The following is a 20,187-nucleotide window of genomic DNA, read 5'->3' as shown; positions in this document are numbered from 1 at the left end:
ATGAGAGGATATTCCAAAGAATTCTAAGGATTATTTCCTAGATTTCTTGGTTATTTTAATTTACCAGCGTAGCTATCCATGGTCTCTTGCTAATATTATTGAGGAAATGTGAAGGGTTGTAAATATTTATGATTGTGATTTGATCTTTTGGGTGAAATATAGCTAGCTGTTGTCTAACTGATCCCGTCTTAGCTAAAATTCTCCGTCTTGTATCCACATGGCTAGTTCAACAGGAAAAGTTCGCTACACTATGACTCTGTGTTTGCTACTAATGGATAACCCACAAATGGAGAAACATCAGCGAAAGGGTGAATGGTCACTCCCGGGGTTAGTCCAAGCTAACATTTTTGCCATTTCAACCTTGAGAGAAAGAGAGACCGAGGTACCTTTTCCATCCAAACAGTAGTGACCATCAGCAATAATATCGTTATTTCCAGCACCAGATCAAATGTGAACATTCAGCGAGGTTGAGTGCATTGAGTTGTTAGCTTATGGTCCTACCCATCTGTCAAAAAAATACATAAGAGGGTATCATGTCATATAACCCCAGTATCAATATACATATATATATGTATATATATTTTTGACAACGATGATTGGTCTTTCCCTGATGTACTGCCCCATACATATTGTTCTTCAAGAGAAGACACAAAAATGACCCAAATATTGCCTATGGATGAATGTACACAAACATACATAAATGCAATACAAACATGCATACATACATATTGTCCATACCATACAAATTTAACGACCCACTTCAAGGCTAGAAGTTATCATTGAAGCTTCACTAGAACTAGCCATTGGAACAGGGACGTGATAAGAAGGAACCGGCATCTTTGGTGGAAGATCTGGCATCTTTGCCTCAAATTAAAGAACATGAATTGCCTGCCTTATAGAAGGCCTCAAACTGTGATCAGGGTACGCGCACCACAATCCTACAATCATCAAACACTCCACTTGTTTCACATCAAAATCCTTAAACAATCGTTCTTCGATTGCAGTTAGAAGGCTTCCCTTCCCATAGAGGTCCCACACCCACTCCACCAACCCCATTTGAGATTCCTCTTTCATGGGATTGACTGATTTTCTCCCACAAGCAATTTCCAAGGCCACCACTCCAAAGCTAAATACGTCGGATTCTTTACTAGCCTTGCCTGTGCTAATGTTTTCCGGGGCCAAGTAGCCTAAAGTCCCAGCCAAGCCAGTCGTCTGAGGGCCTAGTTCATGGTCCATGAGCCGAGCTAGTCCAAAGTCACCAAGCTTCACATTGAAACTTGAATCCAACATTACATTGCTCGATTTGATATCACGGTGTACTACACATTGCTCCCATTCTTCGTGAAGGTAGAGCAATCTGGAGGCCAAACCAAGTGCTATCTTGTATCTTACAGCCCAAGCGAGAGGACTCCTCTTTCCAAAGAGATGAGAATCGAGGCTCCCATTGGGCATGAGCTCATAGACAAGTAGGAATTCACCTTTTTCATGGCACCAACCGGTGAGTTGCACAAGATTTCGGTGCCTCAACCGACTAATGACCTTCACCTCAGTTACATATTCTTTTTTCCCTTGTTTGGAACCCCTAGAGATTTTCTTTACGGCTACCGCTAAATCTAAATCACTTATGTACCCACGATAAACACCTCCAAATCCTCCTTCCCCCAACTTCCGTTCATCTGAGAAATTGTTGGTAGTTAAGGCTAATTCTCTAAAAGAAAACCTCTTAGGCCCAGCTCCCCTTTCAAAATCACCATTTATTGATGTGAGGTTGGCCCTCTCTTTTTCTTTCCTTGCTTTGCTTCTCCGCGACAGAATTATCCATGCTATACCAACACCACCTATCAAACCAGCTACTGAAACAACCGATCCCACCACCAATCTAAGCCTTCTCTCATTATTTCCTTCTGTCTGCTTCACGACCAAATTTGAATTAAATTCCCATGATCGAAGGATATGTCACGCAACAAACTGACCCGTAGCTGCTGAGAACCCAATTGTAACCCACTCTGGTAGAACTTGCATCAAATCAATAGTGTAAGAAAGAAGAGAATCGCCATTAAAAATAGGATTTAATTCATACGTCCAAAACACACTCAAGTTCTTCGCAGTAGCATTGTAAGTAATCCAAACATTAGCGGTATCACCACTATGTAAGCTAGCATTCCATGTGACATACTTAGCTGAAGCAATCGAGTTGTTGTTGATCGCCACATGTTCATAAGGAGGATCCCATTCAGGGTTTGGAAAGGAGTCGAACTCAACAGTAACAATTCGGTTCTTAGATGCAGCATCACTAGTTGTGGTGTTAAACAAGCCTAGAAATCCACCAGCAGAATTTGGAGGGATCGGAAAGCCAACAGGGGCTAGAAAGAATGCGAGCCCAGAAGCATATGTTGGAGCACCTTTGGTGTCAATAATGAATGAGAAATGTGTTGTAAAGTCTGATTGCTTTCCACTGGAAGCGTCCCAAAGGGGTATCTTTTTAGCATAGGTAGCTCGACCAACACGGAATAAGAAATTGAGTATGTTGAATTCAATAGCTCCTATATAAGGCACAGCATCGCCCTCGTAGATAATGTCTGCAGTATTGGGATCAAATCGAGATATTTTGAAGAAAAGTGAGTGAGTAATGGAAACAAGAAATAAGAAAAGAAACAGGAAGGGAAGGACATGGGTGTTTTTAGATGGAAATTTGTAGAATGACATGGTCAGGAGTTTGCAGTTGGCAGAGAAGAGATCAGGAAATGAAGAGTGTGCATAAAGTACTGCAACTCAACATTTATTATAAATTGCTCCTATTTTTTTATTTGTCTTCCATGACTCGATGGCTGATGCTCAAGTATCAACTACTACTATGACTTTATAATTGGGTTGTTTAGACTTTCAAAGATGACACAACTGAAATTATAAAGAAAGACTTAATATGAGATTACAAAGAAACAATTCAACATATTCATCGCCAGGATTACACTGAAACATCAATTTTCTAGTAAAGTCAACACAAGATTATCTTCCAGAACGGTGTCACGTTCCTATAACAACTTTAGGCGTCTACGCGACACATTTTTATTGGAGTTCAAAAACACCGGGCTGCATTCACAGCTTGGTTAAGAGCCCTAGGTGCTCCAATAAAAAAAGTGCCATGTAGACACCTTACCTTTGTTATAGGAACAAGACACCGTTCTAGATCCTAACTCTATCTGGAATTCTGGATTAGATTAGATGAGATTAACCAATATATGCACCTTACTTGGCCGGCCCAGATTGATAAGAATATGCCTCATGCATAATATTTAATAGGATTACATAATTTGAATGCAAGCAATCTTCCCAAAGGGGAGTAGCTTACAAATCAAACCCACCATGGTACAGCTTTGAACTCGGAGGGGTTTAACATAAATTAAATAGTCAACAGCCTTAGACAGATAATTCGGTGATGCATGCATCATGTTTGATGCGTTCAAGGAGTTTTCTTTGAACGTAAATTATTTAGATGGGACATGTTGAGTTGACATTAAAAATGATATCGATTCACACATTGCTGAATCCATAGTTGCATTTCATCGAGATATGAGTGAAAAGAATCTATGGTTCTGTGCGCACATCCATGTCAGCAATGTGTGAATCGATGTCAATTTTAATGTCACTCCAGCACGACTCTATTTAAATAGAATGTGGTATTTAAGGTAGAGGCACAATAACTCCCTAGCATTTGCTTTGCCATGGTCAACTCTACCACGGCTTTCCAAAAATTAATATATAATACATTACCTTTCAAACAAAAATATATATATTGGGTCATGTCTGGCAGCCAACACTTTGGGAGCCAACGTTTTGTTCTATATGGGTTAAAAGTTCCGGAATGAGCTGACTTTTTGTAAGGATGATCTCTACGGTAAAGAGATCATCCTCACAAAAAATCAGCCCAATCTAAAACTTCTATCCCCATCACCAAAACCAAAACCTTATCCCAAAAATTTGGGGCCCGCTAAACAAGCATTGTTCCTCTATTCAATTATGCTCATATCCACTCTCGTTATGTCAATCAATGTCCTTTTACTTTTTCCTCACTCTTTTAAAACCTTCAACCTGTCTTCATTACATGATAAAACCATTTCAATCGATTTTCTATTAGTTATTGCCTATGGGAGCTACTCCTATATTTTCGTGAGTGTCTCCATCACTTTACCTTTCTTTCCAGCCATTTATCTCAGCATCCTCTTGGGGCCGAGCCAAGATTTTGCCCATGTGGGTGCAACCAAGAGTAGAATTTTTTTTGTAAGGACAACTACGAGTGAAAAAAAATAGTTGTTGGGGCAATTAAGCAGGGAAATTTTTTTTGTGGGGGAAATAGTGACAGATTTTTTTATCCACCGCTAAAATCTGTCTCAATAACCCACTAATGCATATAGACTTGAAAATTCTTGTGGGGGCAAGTGCCCCCACAACCCCCACTGTAAATCCATCCGTCTGCCACACACAATCCATTGAAATGTTGTATTTTTATACCCCAACATTAAGATCTATAGAGCTTAACTTGTTTTATAGTCTCACAGAATTTCCCTTTTAGTTTGATTAGGCAGTGTCAGTCGCATTGCAATCCAAGAGTAAACGTCCATTTTAACCATCTAACTTTAACTTTAATGACAACATCCCCCACAAATCTCTCCGTACTTATGTACAATAGATCCAAAAATCGTCACTCCTTATTTTTACTAGCCCTTAAACTACCATGGCTGTAATTAATCTTTACTCTTTGCACTCCAAACCAGCTCTCCAAAGTTATAAGTTGTATCGATTCCCTCACTAACCTTGTTGACTAATACTATGTCATATGCAAATGGCATACATCAAGGGACCTGAAGGTGCCAACTTAGCTAAGTTGGTAAGACGTGTGGGGAGTTGATCCCATGACCTAGGTTCAAAACTTGTATAATCTACCTTTACGTTGATTGATTTGTGGTGGTCTATCTAGTCGACATCATGGTTTGGAATCGGTCCGTAAAGGAACATGTTGTGCACAGGGGCGGAGCTAGGATTTTCTTATAGTGGGGGCAAACTATGCGTAGTTGTATAGTGAAGATAAATGATTTTAGGGAGAAATTAAGAGGTTTTTAGTTAGAAGTTGAAAAAAATGATATCTAAGTCATTTCCAATTAATATTTGAGAAGTCCTAGTCAAGAGACAATGTCATGAACAAAAAAATTGAAGAGGTGAGGGAGTGGGGATAAATGGGGCATGTAATTAGTTGAAAATATAGGGGTGTCTCAAAGTTTTATGGGGACAAATGGGGCATGTTATTTATAGTTTCAAATAAAAGTTTAGCCTCACGTTGAGGCTCTCCCGTCAAACAGACGGTTGAGATGATATAGGTGTTCAAGAAAAATGTACCTCTAGAAGAAAAAAAATTGTATTGGTTCCTAGGCGATCAGTATTGATTTTTAGGAAATATTCGTTATTCATCTTATCTCAATTGTTTGTTTGATGGAAGAGTTGGAATCTAACGTTTTCAAAAATAATAAAATGAAAAATGAAAGTGATGTAATTGTCCATAGGTGGATTGTGACTTATAATCCAAGACATTGAATGCATTTTTGGATGTGTGGTTTGATTCGAATTATCCAATTAATTAAAAAAGTATTCTGGTGAAGCTTATAAAATATTAATAAGATAAAGACAGGGGTAGAGCCAGGATTTTCCTGTAGTGGGGCAAACTATGGTTAGTTGTATATTAAAGATGAATGACTTTAGGAAGAAATTAAGAGGTTTTTAGTTAGAAGTTGAAGAAAATGATATTTAAGCCATTTCCAATTAATATTTGAGAAGTCCCAGCAAGAGACATGATAAGGTCCCAATTATTCGATTTTGAGACCGTAATTACACTAAGATTACCATTGCATAAATGTTAGTTCCTTTAAATAATTGCAAAATTATTTTATTTATCCAAATTAATAGAACTAATGATATATTATTGTTAATTGTAGCGCACGTGGAAGTTATCAAATCGCGAAACAATTACGGTTACAATACACGAGCCGAAAGGAAGCATCCAGAAAAACCTCGAAGGATTTGGCTGCCACGTCACCGCGCCGCGGCTAGGCATGACCGCGTCGCGGTCATTTCGAGGAATTTGTCCTCGAGATTTTCACAGAAGCTTCCAATTGCTTCGGTGGTTGTAACTGAATGGGTCGTTCGAAGCGAATCATCCGAAAAGTTGACCCGATTACCCGAATACGAATGTTATAAATTGGAGGGTTGATTTTAGAGAATGAGTCTTCTCTTGGCTCTCTTCTTCTCTAATTTTTAGTTTTTCCTCTCTTTAATCTTCTTTTATTCTCTGTAATTTTCCTTTGGGTGAGATCTTGAGTGTAGTGAGAACATCAAGAGTGAACCATTCATTGTTTGTGTAATTTTTGGGAGAGCTATAAAAGAAGAATTTCGGATCGATCATCATCTTCTTCACCCATGTTCTTTGATCTTTTATTAATTTCTGCAATTTTAATTCCTGCGATGATTGGCTAATTTCTCATTAGAGAAGTTAAAGAAGCCAGAGCAAATTAATCCCTCTAGTGTAGATTTAAATTCTTGCTTTGCTTACATGTTTTAATTTTGAAAATTTTATTCTGATTAAGGTAATCCAGCTTATAATTCTGATCCAACTTAGATAGCCATTACTTAGATAAGTTCAAGAATGGCTATGCTCTGTGAAAAATCAGAAGATAAGTTGGGCAATCTCAATCATGCTAGTGTTTTCATGATTATCTTTTAATTACTTTCAAGGATTTAATTGTTCCACCATCCGATCCATGAGCAATGACTTGCTCCATGGATTGAGTTGTATTTAGAATTTATCTACGTTATGGATTCATTGCAAAAGCCTACTTGACTTCTCTAATCTCTCTCTCTTAGATTTTCAATCTTTCTTTTCAGTTTCAATTTCACTTACAAATTAGTTGCTACTCTCATCTCTGTTTTTAAACAAATCAATTTTGTTTTTAAGAAAAATCTGTTGCTAATTCTGTTTTGGCCTTTTTATCCGAATGAGATTTTGAATCTTCAATGTCCCTGTGGAACGAATTCAACTTACCAAAGTCCATCTCTTAAATCTCTATCTCTGCATCTCTATAGCAAGCTTTACAATCGATTAAAACAATGTCATCAACAAAAAATTGAAGAAGTGAGGGAATGGGGACAAATGGGGCATGTAATTAGTTGAAAATATAGGGGTGTCTCAAAATTCTGTGGGGGCGAAAATTGGAGGGAGGTGAGGGTGTAAGGGCAAATGGGGAGAGAGGTGAGGGAATGGGGACAAATGGGACATGTAATTAGTTGAAAATATAAGAATGTCTCAAAGTTCTGTGGGGTCAAAAATTGAAGGGAGGTTACAAAATCATAGATCTTTTTCTTGTGGAGTCGTGATAATCTGACTCCCCCCATGTGGCATACTCAAATTACTCTCCTGACATGGCATGTGCTACCATAGATTTTTGCCTTGGGATACACATCTGCACATCCCCATAAATATTTGTAGTTGTGTATCATGAGGCAAAAAAAGATCTATGGTTCTAGCACATGCCACATCAGGAGAGTATTTTGAGTATGCAACGTGGGGGAGTCAGTAAATCATTACTCTTCTCTTGTGTTCCCCGGATGCAAAGGATCTGAAAAAAGAGCGACAGGTTATCACAACTCAACATAAAATAAAGAGTCGTGATAAATCGACGCAGTTGACGTGGCATGTGCAAAAATCATAGATCTTTGTCTTCGGGATACATAAGAAAAAAATATCTATGGTTCTGTGCACACATGCCACGCCAACCACATCAGTTTGTCGGTAGTCTAAAATAAAAAGTCAACAGCCTTAGATAGAGAATTGGGTGACGCATCATGTTCAATGCATTTAAGGAGTTTTCTTCGAATGTAGATTATTTAGATAGAATGAGGCACAATAATTTATTAGTATTTGCTGCTCAATGGTCAACTCTACCATCTGCTTTCCAATTATTAATGTATAATACATCTTATACCTTTCAAAACAAAATAAAAAAGAGCTGTTCTAATCCAACACTGCACCGATCACGGGTGGATTTACAGTGGGGGCACAAGAATTTTCAAAATTAAAGGATTTATGAGCTATTGTGATAGATAGCAGCGGCAGATTTATGAGCTATTACTAGGGACAGTATTGTTAAGTGATGCTTGTCTTTGGCTCAAACAAACTTTCACCTTTGAGTCCCTGATACATCCAATACAGCCTCGTCCAGCCAAAGCTGAAGAAATAAATCACATTATCTAATGGAAAAAAAAATATGGTCCGAAACTCATAAGGTTTTCTTTCTTGAGGGGAGAGCCCTTTGTTTATTGTTTCTATTTTACATGACCTCGATGAATTTAATACGTACGATCTAACTTATGGCTTCAAATAGTTTCACGTAGAATACGTATCACTTAACCACATAATTCAAGGTTTGCTAGTGCAGTTGATTGCTATCAGTTTTTTCTGGAAGAGGATTGGTCCACCTCTAATGTATATTTCTTTCCAGTCATTTATGATTTTATCTCTAATACAAACGGGCGGAGCCAGGATTTCGCCCATGTGGGAGCAACCAAGAGTAGAAAATTTTTTGTGAGGACAACTATGAGTGAAAAATAATATTTGTGGGGGCAATAGTAGCAGATATTTGAATGCATTGTGACTAGCATGCATTATTTAAGCATATGCTTTATGTATTTTTGTACCCTTAAGAGGCCCTCATATGTCTAATGTGGATGTCCATTCCCAGCAATAAGAGTCGTTCGTATGGGATAATTATAATTGGTACCATGGCATCATGTTGTATGCCCAGTACCTTAATTATTTAAGGCGTTGGTATATAGAATATTGGCTAGGATGGAGACAACTATATCTTTTCCTTCTCTTTTTATAGATATAGAAAAAATTTATTAGAAGTTCAAATGAAGAGAAAAAGATAGGAGGTCCAGCAGACTAGCCTAAAGAGGAAAAATGAAAACAAACACTCAATAACTACAAAAGGGAGACCAAGTGCAAATTCAGTCAAGCTCACACCTAAAGAGAAAATCTTCATGGAAAGATAAAAAAAACTCTCAAAATCCTTAAAAGCTTTTTTTTAAAAAAAACTCAAATGGAAATGATGACTTATTGAATGGGATATTCCTTTCCTTAAAAAACCGATCTATTCCACTCCTCCCAAATTCCCCAACACGTGATACTACCCATCTGTCTATAAACAATGAACCAAGGAAGTTATATAATTAGGAAAGTACCAATGATGATTGAATAGGAGAATGAAATGAAACCAAACCCCATGAGTGAAAGGACATTGAATGCAAACCCATGACCGTATGAGGAAGCACCATGGGTGTCAATAATGAATGAGAAATTTGGGGCAAAGTCTGACTGCTTTCCACTGGCAGCGTATCAAAAGTGCACACTTTCAGCATAGGTAGCTCAACCAAATCTAAATAAGAAATTGACTTTATTGAATTCAATAGCGGCACATCACCCTTAGAGAGAATGTCGGTGGTATTGGGATCAAATCGACATATTTGGAAGAAAAGTGAGTGAGCATAAGGAACAAGAAAGAAGAAGAAAAGAAAGAGGACATGGGTGTTTTTAGATGGGAATGGAATTGGAAAAGTTGTAGGACATGATCATGACTTTTCTTGATGTAGAGAAAGAGAGATGAATGAATTCAAGAAATGAAAAGTGTCATGCACACACTAAACAGAAATGCTTCTTTTTTTGTTTTTCCATGTCCATAAAACCATAGAATTTTTTTCTCAAGATACAAGAGAAAAAAAAAATCAATGGTTCTGTGCACACGTGAGATACAAGAGAAAAAAATCAATGGTTCTGTGCACACGTGAGTGCTATGTAGTGAGTCAGTTCAGCATTTTTCTTTTATATTTATGGGGCAGGATTGTGATCCAACATGTTTTGTAAATTGGGGTTAGAAGTTTCGGAATTGACTGATTTTTGGTGACTATAATCTCTATGTTTACATAACACATGGGATAAAACATTGGATCTTAATGGCGGCCCTATATATGTCTATATATATTTATATATAATGCCCTGACAATAAGTGTTCGTCCATGGCATACTAACATGTGATCCCACCGTGTGATCACTACTCTTGACTGCAATCGCCAAGTTAAGTTTGCCCGGGACTGTATTGTTGAATGAAATGTCTTCGGCTCAAGCCCATTTGCACCTTTGAGTCCATGATCTCATCCAATACAGCCCCAACCAGCCATGAGCCAACACTGAAGAAATAAACCACATTATCTATAGGGTAGAAAAAAAGGACCGAAGCTCATCAGGTTTTCTTTATGCGGGGTTTGGAGGGACCTGTATGTTTATTGTTTCCATTTTACATGACCTCAACCAATTTAATATGGTCAAACCTATGGCTTCAGATAGTCTCGCATCCACATACATAGAAATAGAATACATATTACTTGAATCAAGGACTAAATATCCCCCCCCCCCCCCCCCCCCCCCCCAAAACAAAATTCAAGTTTGCTACTGCAGATGATTGCTATCAGCTTTTTTCTGGAAGAAGATTGATCCAAGTAGAACAGCAATGCCCGTTATTGCAATTGTGAACATTACACGTCTCTGCGATAAGCCATTTGGTGGTTGCCTTCTTTCAGCATCTTGCTCTCTTTCAGGCACACTACTGGGTGGTTCACTTCACAGTCCACATATCAAAATCCATTAAGATGTTAAAAAACAAGGTAAGAGAATCTAAATTATTTATTTCATGTAAAAAATAATGAGTTGTTTAAGATCCTAACATTGTACATGAACACAATAACACAAACCAGAATGCTTCAGTATGTAAAAGCTTTCAACTACGTTAAAATACCCCGCTAAGTTGGACAAAACAGTGATCTAATATGTATTTGTTGGAAAATTTTGTTACATTGACCAATACAGAGGATTAAAGTAAAAAAAATTGGAGATTTTCACAATCTCAACAACCAAAGGTAAGAATTTCCAAAAATTGGGAAAAACTTTGATTTCTTACTTCATCCTAAATGTCAACAGTCGTGCATGAGTGAATTATGTGTATAGCTTCAGGTGACAGACAGCTTGATCAGATCAGATTTTCCAGAAAAATAAAAATGCCACAGGTACTGCATTGATATCAGACTTATCATCATCGTCATCAGAAACTAATCCCAAAATATCAGGGGTAGACAGACTGTAGGTAGGACTCAAATTACAAACTACTAATTCATTAGCATAAATAAATTATGATTATCCAATCATAATCTTATTTACAATTTATCATCACCACCACCACCAAAACCTTATCCCAAAAATTTGGGGACTGCTAAACAAGCGTTTTTCCTCTATTCAATTCTGTGTTCATATTCACTCTTGTTATGTCAATCCATGTCCTTTCGTTTCTTCCTCTTGTTCTTTCAGAAGAAAAAGAAAAATACATACATACACATATACATATATGTAAAGCACATGCTTAAATGACACATGCTACTGACACTATGTTTAAACACCATTGTATATATATATATATACAATGGTGTTTAAACGTAGTGTCAGTAGCATGTGTCATTTAAGCATGTGCTTTACATATTTCTGGGTCCTTAACAGCCCCTCACATGCCTAATTTTTTTTTTTTGCTAAGCCCTCACATGCCTAATATGAATATCCATCCCCAACAACAAGAGTCATACGTATGGGAGTATTATAATTGATACCATAGAATTATGTTGTACGCCCAATATCTTTATTATTTAGAGACATTGGTATCTAAAATATTGGCTAGGATGGAGATAGACAAATGTAAAGGTGGATGTGGTTGTGATCATTCAATTTCAGTTTTCCATGCACTCTTCTATTTTGCTTACATCTTGTTCTTCTTTTTTTGTAGATATAAAAAAATTTATTAGGAGCTAAAATGCAGAGTCAAAGATAGGAGATTGAGCAGACTAGCCAAGAGAAGAAAAATAAAACAAACACACAAAAACTCCGAAAGGGAGCCCAAACAAAAAACTCAGTCAAGATCCTTATAGAGAAGCTCCCACCTAAAATGAAAATCTTCAAAAAATTAGACCCTCAAAATCCTACAAAGCTTTACACTAAAAGAACCAAAACCTTGAAATGGATATGATGATTTCTTGAATGAGATGCTCTTCTTCAAAATCCCGGATATTCGGCTCCTTCCAAATTCACATGGCAAAAGGAATCAAACTCCGAAGGATCCTATCCTTAGATCGAAAGACAGGACTGTCAACTACGAATCAAGGAAGCTATAGAACTAGGAATGTACAAATGAAAATTGAATAGGAAAATGAAATGAGACCAAGCCTCATGAGTGAAAGCACGTTGAATTAGCAAATGATTGAGATCGATAAATTCACCATTGACATTTTACAAACAACAAAAATTTGCAGAGATCATGCCCTAAACAATAAAATTTTCCATGGTTACAATTTTTCCCAAAGATGACGACCACAAGAAAAAAAAACCTTAGACAGAACCTTTGGCCCTAGAAAAGTCTAAAAGGAAAGGTAAAAAGGGGGACAATGGACGAGGCATGGTAAAAAGATTTGACATAGAAGACTTCATCCTGATTACTTACCCAAATGCAATGTTCTACTTCCACATGATAAATAGAAGTGGAAGAGGTGCCACTAATAAGACGAGATATCAACTCTACCTCCCAATCATTGAAGCTCCTTATAATTCAAAAATCCCAATATAAGTCTTTCCCCAACCTAAATGATTAGATTCTAAACGGGCACGCTTGTCTTAGATAAAATTGAGAATAGATTTGAAATTTTGGCTTTAGGGGGCGTCAAACCATAATTAACGGTCCTCCCAAAACCCAACTCTGCTCCCTTTTCCCACCTTAAACCCTGCCCTTTCTTGGAACTCCGGGAGAATCATAAGAATACCCTTCCACATACTACATCAAAAAGAAGATATCATCTCACCACTCTCCCACCCAAGCAAATTAAATGCATATTTTGCCTGAATGACAGTATTCCATAAACCCTCCCTGTCCTCATCAAGCCTCCACTATCAATTTCCTACAAGGGTAGAATACATAAGACTTAACCTTCAAGCCCCCTCGTTGTCCACCCACTGGGATTTATCCTGACTTACCTGGTATGTGTGATTTGTGGGGGTATTGCATATACCCAGAGGATTTGGTCGAGATATGGTGCTCTAAAAGGCCAATCGGGCCTACAGGTCTGGACACCTCCATCATAAATAAATAGAATCTAAAGCCAGGTCCATATTCTTCTTTGATAAGCAAATTAATTTCTATTTGACTAAATGGAACGGAACTTGCACTTCCCATCCTCAACATTTCACAAAAAAACACGATATAATTTATCAATATGCATTTCCACACTCACAAGCATGTAGAAGTGGGATAAAAAGTAGATAAATGCTTTCTAACGTAATTTTATCAAGATAATCTTACTCCTTTCAACAGATGCCTCGAATTCCAAAAATCAATTACGACTCACCATCTCAATCATAAGATCCCACAGAGCTTTTGATGCAGGATTGACTATGAAAATTGGTTAATCTGATTTATGTAGCAACAAAATCAACCAACAACAAGTGTCTTGCCAATGGTAGAAGAAGGAAAAATGGAGAGAAAAGCCCTAGAATCACTCTAGGGTTCCTAGAAATCACTTTTGGGGTTTGGAAATCACTCATCAAGATTGCTTAGACAACCACAATTAGATTTTATTCATTAGCCTCCAAAAAGATAACAAAAGAGATTATTTATAAGGATTTATAGCTAGGCGTCCATACTTAAAGGGCAAAAGTAATCCCATGTTGGATTAGGAATATTCAACTTAGATGGCCTAGATAAAATATTCCTCCCACAAGTGGCCTATTAGGAATCTATCCAACCAAGATACGATAAGATTTTCATACACCAATTCATTAAAATTTTGGTGAAGCAGGCCACATATTCTCTATATAAAAAAAGTAGATCTATCAATCTTCAATCCGGCTTCAAGATATAATAAAAGGTAATCCGATGTTGGATTAGGAATATTAAACTAGATGGCCGAGCTAAAATGTTCCTCCCACAAGTGGCCTACTAGGAATCTATCCAACCAAGATACAATACGATAAGATTTTCCCATCAATTGGACCAGGTATAGATTCCCCCCCCCCCCCCCCCTCCCCTCAACACCTACACCCATAAAGGAACGTCCATCAACATATTATCATTGATGAATTTCCCCAATCTTTTCATTTCCTATTTACCCTTAAGACTACTTTCCTTCCAAAAGTGCATTGTATGACAGTGAAGCCACCCCCTAGACACCATTGACAATCCCCATACATGCCCACATCATCAAGTCCCCCAGAAATAAATTAAGTTCACCTTAAAAAATAATTTTGACATCGAGAAAGCCCATTCCACTTCAACAAAAAAGGGGCTTGTTTCAGGTTGAGTGGGCAACCATATGGAGAACACATTGGTAGTTCCCTTCCATGATATCTTGCAAGTCTTCTCCAAGAGCAGTCTCATATTGAGAAGGTTTCAGGTAAGTTTTTCCTCCTAGAGTGGCGGTTTTCTCTTAGACTCTATTGTTGGATGAAATTTTGGGAGAACTTTATTCGTTAAATATTTGTGATTTGCAAGAGAATGCGGGTCTTTCCATTTTTCTTAATATTGGTTGCTTCTTTCCTTGAGATAGTGGGGTCTGATTTTAGTTGTTCCAGCGGCATGTTCACCCTGAAGGTAAGATCCATCCATTTAATCTTTGCTAAGGACTTTGGGAAGAGTGGCATAGAAGGATCTTAGACAATAGAAGCCAACCAATGCTAGAAGTGCGAAATGACATCAGGAGATTAATGATTGGTAGTATGAACAGATAGAAGGACAAATAACATTACCCAAATGGTGGGAGAATAGTTGGTAGAGCTGATGATCATATGAAGGTTAGAACAAATTCAATTATGAAGGAAGTGTTATTTGATCTCCTCATCTGGTTGACATTGGGCTTGTGCTTCCAAATGATTCTGCCGAATTGATTAGGGTGTTAACCAAGAGGAGTGGTGAACTCTAATGAAGATGGGATTAAAATATTGCTTCAAGACCTTACTATCTAAAGATTTATTTTGTAGACCTATCAAGGTCGAAAGAGGCTCTAATTAATTTTGACTAGGGAAGGACTAATGGATTGGCCCTGGAGACTGGCTCATGTCGTCGACCGTGTCAAAAATTAGTTTGAGGTTTGATTATTCTCACATACACTGAAGGGTGCAAATGCAGCTACTGACTCCTCAGGTAAAATAGTTGTAGATAGAAACTTTTTGTATATAGGGATTGCTCATCTCCATTCTTGTGTATTCTCTTATATTTTAATACACTATTACAATATTATTAGAAAAGATATATGCCGTCATAAATTTATTAAATTCAATGATAGCAGATCTTCAGAGTACTTTGTGATGCATAATTTTCAATCAAGAATTTATAATCGTTAGTCCTATTGCATCGCTACATATCAAGCCAGCAAACCAGGAAATCATGAATGCAACAGAAACTTATGATATTGTAATTATATCAGAGCAATTGAACCAACACAAGCACTAACCATATGCCCCTTTAAATTACTACAGGTAGACACATTAAAGATTATACCAAGAAATAGAAAGTAAACACCTATGGAAACCTACTTGAAAGGGACTCCCATCAGAAGTTTAAAGAACGAGAAATTAATACGAGTTTCAAAATTAAACATGAAGAAATTGTTGTTTATCTACCTGGAAGGTCCTGCAGTACTATCTGATCTACCATGAAACCTGGTTTCATGATCCTTTTGTTCACGGAGTCTAATATACCTGCTACACAAATGACAATATTCTGTCCGGTTCCCACAAACCTCCTGAAATTAGAAAGCAACACAAATTACACCAGCAAATGGTACCAAAATACCTTAGCCTAGAGACTATTAGCAGTTCAATTCAGAATCAACAACAATTATTACCTGATGTTTGAAGAGATCAACCGCAGGTAATGGAAACTCGCAATATTCACATGTGACAATCCTTTGGGGGCAGTTTTCGCCTTTGTGGAGAGCTAAAATTTCTCGCTGTACAGTCTCACTGCATAGTGAGCAAGCAACCTGCTTTCATACATAATCATCAATTCACCATCATATATATAATTATACAAAATTCTATACATCATTATCAAAACCATATACACACTATTAGATGTCCACCTGGAAAAGTAGGTCTCTTACTATGGAATCCCACACAGAATCATCAATTCACCATCATATATATAATTATACAAAATTCTATACATCATTATCAAAACCATATACACACTATTAGATGTCCACCTGGAAAAGTAGGTCTCTTACTATGGAATCCCACACATAATCATCAATTCACCATCATATATATAATTATACAAAATTCTATACATCATTATCAAAACCATATACACACTATTAGATGTCCACCTGGAAAAGTAGGTCTCTTACTATGGAATCCCACAGTTCTTGTGGTACGCATTGACATAGACCTTTATATATTTATTTTCAAAAAATTGTTCTTCACAATGCAATTCCATAATGAATACAGACAAACCGATGAAAAATATTTCCATCAAGTTGAGGGAATTCTCCTCACGAACACCATGGGACTACACATAGATGATGTCATGGATTTTGATTTAGTGCTATAATAAACTATATAATAAAACACAATGGTGGACCCCACTCCCTTTATCTCGAACATAAAGAGGGGTTGGGATATAATCTCTTTACGATTCTCGGGGATAACTTTTAATTTTATTCTCTCTTCCTCTCTTCTTACCAAGAATGACCTTTCAACTTTAATTTCTTTCCTCTTCTAACTCCCTTTCCACGAATACCCCTCTAACTTTATTGTCTTTCCTCAACTACCCTGTTTTCAATGATACCTCTCCAACTTTATTACCTTTCCTCTACTACCCCCTTAATCCCAAAGAGGATGTTTGTGCCATAGGCACGGGCAAACTCTGGTATCATAATATGTTGAAATGAAAAACAATAAAATAAAAATAAAAAAAGTGAAGTAAATTTAATTTTGCACTGACTGACAACTATCAATTCCTTCAACACGAACTCAGTAAAAAAAAATCCTAATAATACAACGATCTATGCTCTCCTATCACAAATATGGCATATTTAGCATAATTCGTAACTCATGACTCACATAGCTTTATATAAAATACACCCCCCGCTCCAAACAGACAATGCAACTGATTTGTTATAATAATGGCTAGTGAAGGAAATGTTTGTATTAGGTAATAAATACCACAAAATTGTAAACAGACATGCAAATCACACACAATTGTAAAAGTGTTTCCAACAGAAATACCACAAAATTGCACCAAACCACAATAGATCTCATTTCTTAAACACCACAGACTCACAGATGAAAAGGTTGTCAAAATAGGATTCAATTACAATTTGACGTACCGGAGCATGTGTGTTTAGATAATGTTCCTCAGCATGCTTTCTAGGAACCATATCTCCACAAACTTTACATTTTTCTAGATTTCGAGAGCAGTGAGCATAATGCAAGTCGATATTTGAACTCGGAATAGATCTGTCACTGAAAACATTTTAAAATAAAAGAAATTAAGAGATCTTCATGTCATAATCTTTGTTACCTATCAGTTAAATAGGGTTTTGATGATTTCAATTTTAGGGATTTGAGAAAGTGTTTAGTTAAATTATCCAAAGAAACTAACACCTATTCCCTACAATTAGGAAATTAGAGTTACCTAGCACAAATCGGGGACGATTAAAATGATCATAAAATTTGCGATCCAACAAGGAAATTAGAATTACGATAGAAACCCCCAAAAATTAGAAAATCTACGCATTATGACAGCGATCAATAAAGCAACTTCAAGGAAAATTAAACAGAGAAATGGAATCAAACAAGAACAAGAACGATCTATTACCAGTGACTGCAGATGCTTGTGGTTTGTTCAGAAGGAATCGCCATGAAACCCTAGAAAATTGAAAATCCCTTTATTCTCACAATCGAATTCTTCTCTGAAACAAGGAAAAAAAAAAATCAGACGAAATAAAGATCTCCGAATTTAGTGAAACCTATCAAGAAAGATTGCAGAACAACAAATTGGAGCTAAATTGTACTATTAATAACAAAAATACCTCTGTGGGACGCTTCGTTGGATGCTTTTCTTGGTTATTGGTATGGGGAAGAAGACTAGATTATTTTTCGCTTAAAATACTTTAGTCCGGAATTGCATTGGTTTCATTTGGTTTAATTTCTTTTTAAATTTTTTATTTTTCGGATAACCTAATATTGACATATTTTAGTGAGTTACGATTGACACACCAAATTTTACTATTTCCATATCAATATAAAATCTTTAATAAACATTATGGTATGTGAGAAGTAACTCCCAAAAAAAGTTGGTGCCCCTCACCTTCTTCGTTATCAAAGGAGAGTGGCTTCTTAGACCATGGTGGGTTTCAAATGGGTTTAAGAAACATCCTCTATGTCTCTCTCTCTCCAACCATGGTCTCACCCTTCCTTATCCTTCTCATTCTCCTCTTCTTCTCTCTATTTCTCTTCATCCTAATCAAGACTCACCACAAACTACTACATCAAATTATGCTCAAAACTCCAACAAATCATCAAAGAGACCATTACAAACAAACAAATCACCAACCTCATCACCTCCGTCTCTTCTTCCACGATGTATAGTCTTAGGCTAAGATCATGGTTTTAAAACTCGTATTAGACCAAGACATATCACCCGAGTTAACTCGATATTGGAGCTAAACAAGACCAACTCACGAGTTACTTTTTTTTTACCAAGATTTAATACCTCACGTTCAATTTTTTGATTTTTTGAACAAGACATCTCAAACATATCGGAAAACTCATCCGAGATGACTCGAGATCCGGCCTGGACAAGACGAGACGCGAAATCGAGTTTTAAAACCATGACTGAGATGCATCTGTCCTCATCACCTTCCAAGTTTCAACACCTTCAACAAATAAAACACGCTGCAAACATCAACCTCTACCTACCAGACGACGCCTTCAATGTAGTCGTCCACACCAAAACCTCTCAAACTCATCTCTTTCTCCATGTGTGTGTTGCATTATTACGATTTAGGGATTAGGGTTATCTAGAGCTAAAAAGATTTTTTTGTATACTTTTTTTTTTTTTTTCAATTTTCATTCCAATCACTAGAGATTTAAGTCATTCCTTATTTGAATCTATGGGTAATTTTCAATGAAGAAGGTTTTATGAGTAAGTTTTTATGTTAATCTATGTTTACTTAGTAGACATCAAATGTGTTTGATGAAATGTGTAAGAGAATGAATGCAACTTGAAATTTCAAGAAGATGCATAAATGGACTGATTAGTATATTTCCTTGTTGCAATGTTTTTAATCAAAATACTATATAATTTTAGTTGCGAGAGATATTTTATTGAGCAAATGTTCGTGGTGATGCATTGATAATGGAGATGCTAGCCTAAATTTCATATAGATGTTGTGATACATTAACATTAGATGTTGTGGTGATGCATTGGTAATGGATCTAGGATGCTAGTTTGAATCTCTTTTTTGCTTTGTTTTGCCCTAAAGTATTGGTTTGTAGTAAAATAAAATGGAGTTTAAATTTATTTTTTCAATAAATGGTGTGCAGATTTTCTTTTTGGTGCGGCACATATAATGTAATTAATTGGTGTGGTAATAATAGCTCTCATATTTGATGGTATCATATTAAATAAAGTAATGATATTGAATTCCTGAAAGTTAGATTACTAGCTGACCCCTTCTTGATGCATTATTTCGCTTCAACGATCATGCATGTTTGGCTTTCGATCTGGCGGATCTACCTATCAAAATAGGGCAACTGATTGTGATGTTTTATTTGAGCTTTTTCGTCCAAAAAAAATGCCAAATAAAACAACTAATGAGAGGCGGATTTTAGTGTACGTTTCCGAAGGGTTAAGTCAAACGTCATGGATGACGGAAGGGAGTGTAACGTGGCGATGAAAGAAGACCCGAAATGGTGTACCTACCCAACTCCCAATAACGCAGAATACTGATTGGATTAGGTGGATATATTAAATCTGACGACATGTAATTCGCACGTGA

The 20,187-nt window shown here is 36.8% G+C and overlaps 1 protein-coding gene and 1 pseudogene across 3 annotated transcripts; both read right to left on the bottom strand.

Annotated features, from left to right (window-relative positions):
- Positions 1–59: 59 nt before the first annotated feature.
- LOC147409429 (L-type lectin-domain containing receptor kinase IX.1 pseudogene) lies at positions 60–2,817 on the bottom strand (annotated as a pseudogene).
- A 7,243-nt stretch (positions 2,818–10,060) lies between these two features.
- LOC147409428 (TRAF-type zinc finger-like protein) lies at positions 10,061–18,359 on the bottom strand. Of its 3 annotated transcripts, none has more exons than XM_086428854.1 (6): positions 18,217–18,359; positions 18,003–18,096; positions 17,512–17,647; positions 16,027–16,164; positions 15,803–15,924; positions 10,061–10,703 (listed from the first exon to the last, which is right to left on the bottom strand). In XM_086428854.1, exons 2-6 carry the CDS (start codon positions 18,044–18,046, stop codon positions 10,547–10,549), a joined length of 597 nt encoding a protein of 198 aa, XP_086284980.1. In that variant the 5' UTR covers positions 18,047–18,096; positions 18,217–18,359; the 3' UTR covers positions 10,061–10,546. The 3 variants fall into 3 exon arrangements, with proteins under 3 accessions (XP_086284980.1, XP_086284972.1, XP_086284966.1); XM_086428846.1 differs by having other exon boundaries at positions 10,065–10,715; positions 18,003–18,091; positions 18,217–18,332; XM_086428840.1 differs by having other exon boundaries at positions 10,066–10,715; positions 18,217–18,358.
- Positions 18,360–20,187: the final 1,828 nt, after the last annotated feature.

The sequence above is a fragment of the Akebia trifoliata genome, chromosome 2, assembly GCF_017979445.1.
Source record: "Akebia trifoliata isolate Shusen 1 chromosome 2, ASM1797944v1, whole genome shotgun sequence".
NCBI lineage: Eukaryota > Viridiplantae > Streptophyta > Magnoliopsida > Ranunculales > Lardizabalaceae > Akebia > Akebia trifoliata.
The sequence above is the reverse complement of the archived record's forward strand: the minus strand, read 5'-3'. Positions and strand labels throughout refer to the sequence as shown.